This window comes from Antrostomus carolinensis, unplaced genomic scaffold (assembly GCF_000700745.2).
Source record: "Antrostomus carolinensis isolate BGI_N321 unplaced genomic scaffold, ASM70074v2 scaffold44369, whole genome shotgun sequence".
Lineage (NCBI taxonomy): Eukaryota > Metazoa > Chordata > Aves > Caprimulgiformes > Caprimulgidae > Antrostomus > Antrostomus carolinensis.
In genome coordinates this window covers 507-6,712 of record NW_010337248.1, presented here as the reverse complement: position 1 = coordinate 6,712, position 6,206 = coordinate 507, and the positions used below count along the sequence as shown (strand labels likewise).

General features: G+C 39.9%; 1 protein-coding gene across 2 annotated transcripts; it reads right to left on the bottom strand.

Annotated features, from left to right (window-relative positions):
• Nucleotides 1-925: 925 nt before the first annotated feature.
• Nucleotides 926-5,637, bottom strand: LOC104518984 (L-lactate dehydrogenase A chain). 2 transcript variants are annotated; one of them, XM_010175120.1, is made up of 7 exons: nucleotides 5,503-5,637; nucleotides 4,641-4,758; nucleotides 3,960-4,133; nucleotides 3,362-3,535; nucleotides 2,436-2,553; nucleotides 1,873-1,996; nucleotides 926-1,706 (listed from the first exon to the last, which is right to left on the bottom strand). In XM_010175120.1, exons 1-7 carry the CDS (start codon nucleotides 5,626-5,628, stop codon nucleotides 1,542-1,544), a joined length of 999 nt encoding a protein of 332 aa, XP_010173422.1. In that variant the 5' UTR covers nucleotides 5,629-5,637; the 3' UTR covers nucleotides 926-1,541. The 2 variants fall into 2 exon arrangements, with proteins under 2 accessions (XP_010173422.1, XP_010173423.1); XM_010175121.1 differs by lacking the exon at nucleotides 3,960-4,133 and having other exon boundaries at nucleotides 5,503-5,632.
• Between the last annotated feature and the right edge of the window lie 569 nt (nucleotides 5,638-6,206).

Here is a 6,206-nt window from a genome sequence, read left to right as displayed (position 1 = left end):
GGTGAGACTTCATGTAGTAAAAATTCTAAGTCCTTTGGCTCTTCTGAAAGCTTTGAAAACTGCTTCACACCATCTTCTTGTCATTTGTGTAAAACACTACTGCTATGTGATTTCTTTCCAGGTGCTATTGTGGTCACATGGATGTAAGAGGAAGTGGTACACTAGCTACAGCTTTTCCTTTGTTACTGAAGTTGCCTCATGAGCACTTTGAGCTTATTTTAAAATACTGCTTTGTGAGAAGTAGTACCAGCTACAGTCCATATTAGAAATCTACCCTGGAGTTAATCAGGTGATCTGTTTCCATTCTTAAGCTATATGCTGTGTCCTGATGTTAGGAAAAGAATAAGGCCTTTCACTCTTCATTGTAATGAGGGATATTGTTTTAAAAATATTAATGACAGAGTATGGTTAATTCTTCCTTATCTAACTTAGTATGGATTTGAGGAGTAACTTTGGTCATTGTTTCTATGCATGGCTGCTGTTCCAGAGGAGATGCTTTTCTGTGCTTGGCAGCAAGCTGACTTTTCATGGATGTCGAGTAGTTACGTGGAGAGATTTCTTCATACGTGCATTTTTGTGTGTACAGGTAAGGAAGAGGCCTCTTCTGTTGCATCATTTCTCCATTCCCCTAAGATAATGTCAATAGAGCCTGTTTGTTTGCATTAAGATGGGAATCAAGTTTAACTTCTGAGTATTTAAATACTTCTGGTTCTGTTTTTTCATTCCTACCTTGAGACTGTTAGGAAGTTCCCTGCATAAATAGCTGAAGCCTACAACACAGTAGCTCCACACTATTAGTGAGGTTTGAGTTAGTGTGACTGAAGAAATAGAATTGTTTGTATTTGGGTTCAAGTGGAACTGCCATTTTGGAGGCAAAGCCTTGTTAAAAAAAAACAAAAACAACCAACAAAAACCAAGAGAGAAGTAACAGTTTGTGGTTTATTTGGTGTTGGAGCTGGTACTATAGTTGGGCAGTCACTGCCTTGTTACATACAGAAACCTTAACATTTTTAAACATGCTCAGGAGACGAACTTACAACTAGGCTGATAAAGTACACAAAAATAAGGTTCTCTAAAAAAAAAAAAAATTCCAAAGCAGTGTTAGGAAAATACATTTGGACCTACCAACAGTGAAATACTTAAGCTATTCAGCTGGCAGAGAAGGCTGGTCAATGGGCTTGACAATCCTTCAACTGCAAGAAAATAGTCTTTGGTTTCACATTGTGTTGTAATTAGTTACTTCTTGTTCTGAACCAACATTAAACAAGATGAGGAAAGGCAAAGGGTTTTCTAGGCAGTGCTGCTTTGAATGCTGGATTTCTGCCACACCACTTCACTGTACAAGACTGACTAGGTTATCTAGCACTGGCTAAGAACATGGGTGTCTGAACAGGGAAAACCGTAGAATAGTTTCCTAATGCTATCTTCAGGAAACTCCTTTGTGTTCTAGTTGAGTTACATACATTGAAAGATTTGACCTACTTGGAAAGTGCAACTTAAGACAAACCACTAAACCTGCAAAGTTAACTGCTCGGGCAGATTTAAAACTGTAGTTCCTTCTGGATTCCCCAGAGTGTATCTGCACTCTTCCTTAATTTTTCCTCTTCCTCAGGTTTTAGGATCATCTTCACTACATCAGTGATGCCACTATTGCCCAGTATACAAGGAACACTTAGGAAGACATCATCTTTAATTCCATGCATGCCCTGAAAAGTAGGTAAGGATAGTTAGGTTAGAATTCATGTATGCCTATGTATTTTATAGAATATCCTATAAGGAAAACTCAGCTAAATTTAGTTGAAATTAAACTAGAAAGTTATCACTGTTTTTAGTTCTCAGTTAGATGAAAGTTAACAAAAAGGGGCTGCTCACCTTAACAACTGTAGAGATCGGATGCACTCTTCTCAAATTCTTCATAATAGTTTCAGCTAGATCTGCCACAGAAAGGCCAATAGCCCATGATGTGTACCCCTTCAGCTTGATCACCTCATAGGCACTGCAGAGACAAAGTCACTCGTTAAAAACCAAGTACCATCAACTGAAATATTTGAAGTTTGTAAGAAGGGCTTTTGGAAGTGCCTTAATTCAATATGGAGATCTCAGCAGCCTGACTGATTTGCTGAAGGACTGAAATACAAGTAGAATTCCTCACCTCCGAGTTCATTTTACACTACTCACAGTTATATACTGGAAACCTGGGAGTTAAATCACTACCCTGTTTTAAAGTTTGCTAACCGTGAAAAAATAACTGACAAATCTACATTACTCCTTACAATATTACTTCAAGTTCTGTTATGTCCACATCTTGACATTTGTTTTGGGCTACTATGATATTTATGAAACCAGATACAGATACTGCACTTCAGAGGCATTATAGCTCTTAATAATTTGGTCTCATGTTGGGGAAAAAAAAATAAAAAAAAATCAGTATTTACCTGTCCACCACCTGCTTATGGACCTCCTTCCAGTGTTCCTTGTCTGCATCAGTTCCCAAATCTGGATGAATAGCCTTCAGGGAGACGCCAGCAACATTCACTCCACTCCAGACAGGTACTGAGAGTTGCACACAGATTAATTATCTCACAAAAAAACCTTAGTTTTTCCTCAAATTAACAGTTAAAATACGATCTAGTTGGATCACTCCGCAACACCCATCACTATGATTTAGATATGACTTTAAATACAGCATGATCTATGAGGCCAATCTAAACTGGGGGCTAAGGACCTAGGAGCATATAAACATCTTTCTTCATATGTGCCCAACATTTGAATACACCTTTATTAAAGCAAAACACCTAGGCAACATGAACTATAATGACAGTAAACCGTATTTTTCAAAGGTTTCTCAAAGTAAGAATTTATTCCAAATGAGTCCTGAGTGTCAGGAACTGGAGTACTACTTTGGTGCTTTCTGGAGAAAGTACAGGTTAAACAAGGAGAACATTGCTCCTTCTCCTGTCCTCTAGACTTGACTCTGCACTTCCAATTCCTATATATAGTTCTTGAAGTAATCAAGCGATGCCAGTAAAGACAACTGAGTGACTACGGGTCTAGTGCAGATCTTGCAGAGAATTTTACCCTCTTGCTTCTTCAGTTTGGGTTTGGTTTTTTTTTTTGAGAGTTATGGGAACAATTTAGCCTAGAAGTTTTTGGCCTCCTCCAGTTACAGTAATGACCTTTTCCAAGCAGAGTAACTCAGGTCAAATATAGATCATCTAGGGTTACTCTGTGCAGCAGAAGACTTAAAGCAGGACTTAATTCTTAAGGTGCTGCAGTGCAAAGGTTTTTGAGCAGTGTTTTGCTGTAGCTTTTGCAATCAAACTATCAGAAAAACTGTGTAACAGCCAGATTTCGCCCTTACCACTGGAATCTCCGTGCTCTCCAATAATCCATCCATGGCAGCTCAGAGGATGGATGCCCAGCCTTTCTCCCATGAGGTGGCGGAAACGGGCAGAGTCCAGATTGCAGCCACTCCCGATAACACGGTGTTTAGGAAAGCCACTGATCTTCCAGGCCACGTAGGTCAAAATATCCACTGTAAGTAAAACAGGGAGGATAAAAAGTGCTACTCATGAGCAGTATGATAACTGGGAGGGTATCTTCCATTCAGCTGTAAGGATTTTATCTGCATACTAGTTATGTGGAATGGAGCATAAAGTACCAGCCATTGGTAGGCCCTGCAGTGGGCTAACATAATGACTCTTTTAAAGGCAGAACTGAGAGGCTGTTCATGCTACACATGCAGTTAACAGTGCTCCTCACTGTGTCCTATGCTAATGACTACCTCAAAGCAGAGCGTAGAGAGGGAAGATGACATTAACTGCTATGTGGTTATGTCAGAAAAGTATTTTCTAAAAGCCTATGCTTGGTCATAGTAGTATACTAATGCCACCTTACTGAAGAAAACACTATTCTCTTAGCCAAATCCTCTTGTTAAGGCACAAGAACACAAGACAAACCTGGGTTTGAGACAATAAGCAGCTTGCAGTCAGGACTGTATTTAACAACGTTGGGAATGATGAACTTGAAGATATTCACATTGCGCTGGACCAAATTAAGGCGGCTCTCTCCTTCTTGCTGACGGGCACCAGCAGTGACAATGACCAGCTTGGAGTGTGCAGTCACACTGTAATCTGCAGACAAAAAGCTGTGTCAAACATGACCTCTTTCTACACGTGGTTCTAAAATTCTCAAGTTTTGAGGGTGCTGAAATTCTCATGGTAATTGTTACCCTAGACTTTCCGTCTATAGAAAGTTAAGTTTTCTTGTATGAGATGGCTAACATTTGCCCTAGTCGGGCTGCCACTGAACTGAAAGCTGTCAGACAAATTTATGGCCAAGAGGTAAGCAGTAACACATTCTAGGGCTAACTAGCTGTGAAATACAATTCTCAAAGGTGCAGGAGTACTTAAGAAATTCATCTTTCTATACCAAGTGATGAACTCTGCGATGGAGGATTCCTAATTGGACCAGCCTTAACAAGGTACATGAAACTGCAGGTCAGCTGAGCAGAAATGAAGTGAGCTTTTCTCCTAACAATTAGCACAACAGGCCAAATGCTAGACTTGGATGACCAGTTGGAGATCTGAAGTGGCTACGTCCATTTGGAAATAACAAGCACGTTGGAGCCAACTACTTGCCTTTGCCAGAGACTATCTTGGGTGTTCTAAGGAAGAGGCTGCCATGCTGGAGATCTAGCATCTCTCCTCTGAGCTTGTCCTCCACAACATCAACAAGGGCAAGTTCATCAGTTAAGTCCTACAAGAGAGCAAGATTAAAGAGTTTATTGTCTCCTTGAGCAAAGTACCCAATTTGTAAACTGTGAAGTTACAATTCTTTTAAAAGCAGTCATCTATTTCAGCAATTGTGCTCATATGTATCAGTTTACATGTTCTCAGGCAGAGTACCTAAATTAGCCTCCTAGGATATCTACTTTATCGAGTTAGTTTTGTACTTTTCATATCCACATTCTGCATGGAGTAGTTGTACAATTTATCATGACAATGATGAAGAATAATTTAATAGCTGTTCATAAACAACTTCTTTTACAGTTCAGAAAAGCAAGCCTGACTGTAAACACAGCATTTTCAATATAATAATGCAATGCAGAGGACAAGTTATTCAGAGTGTGTAGAACCACTTTTTCCAGTCCACACTGCAAAGTATTCCATCACACTCTAGTTCAGACAAAACGATGCCTCAGTCCTTAGAAGGGATTCTGGAAGTTGTTCCAAGGTAAATGCAGCTCTTAAGTCAAAATGATACATAGAGCATGTTCTGTCTGATACGGGGATAAACTTGGTTTACAAGAACTACAGCTATTTATTCTGTCAATTGCTTGAAAATTGCTGCTTCATTGCAGGCCTAATGGAAATAACGGAATAACAAAAGTTCATCTCATGTGCTAGCCCAATTAGTCTAATAAGGGAGATTACTTTTTGCCCCTCTTTTAGGCTTCAGGTAGTCGTGACTGTGCTGCCTCATCCCAAGCTTGACACTTACCTTCATCAGGATGCTGATAGCACAGGCCATTCCCACTGCACCCACACCAACCACACTGATCTTATTGTGGGCATGACTCTGGTCATCTTTGTGGATATTGTGGATGAGCTGATCCTTGACAGACATGGTGCACTGCTGCAAGGAAAGGAACAGATTATTTCTCCAGGCTTTGGAGCTTTTACTGACACCAGAATATTTGTATCAAGAAAGATGGACTTTATTCCAGGATGATAAGAAACGGCTATAAATCATATTCCTAAAACATCTGGCATTACTGCCTGTATACAGCAAAATTATTTAAAAAATGAATTACTGATGATAATTCACTGTTTAAGCTCACTGTACAGCCTGAGAATCGGTGATTATATAGCTGGGTGGCACTCCAGCAGCACTAGTAGGATGTTCTAAATGATCATCCATATTACATCTAGATAAAGGAAGCCATTTTAGTACTTCCAAGCACAGCATGGTCTGGCAACCTCCATTCTACTGCCCTGAAAAACTGGTATTCTGTGCCCTGAAGCCTTTCCAGAGCTGAAGCCAAACACTTATGCAAGCCCTTCTCAAGCACAGCATGATCCTCAAAGTCACCTTTATGGATCTGTTTTAAAGTGAAACTGCATAGTTTTGAATTCGGGTATCTAGAGTCTGGTGTTACCATCTCTCTCACCCGAATTTTTTTAGGTACCAGCTGCATGGCAGCT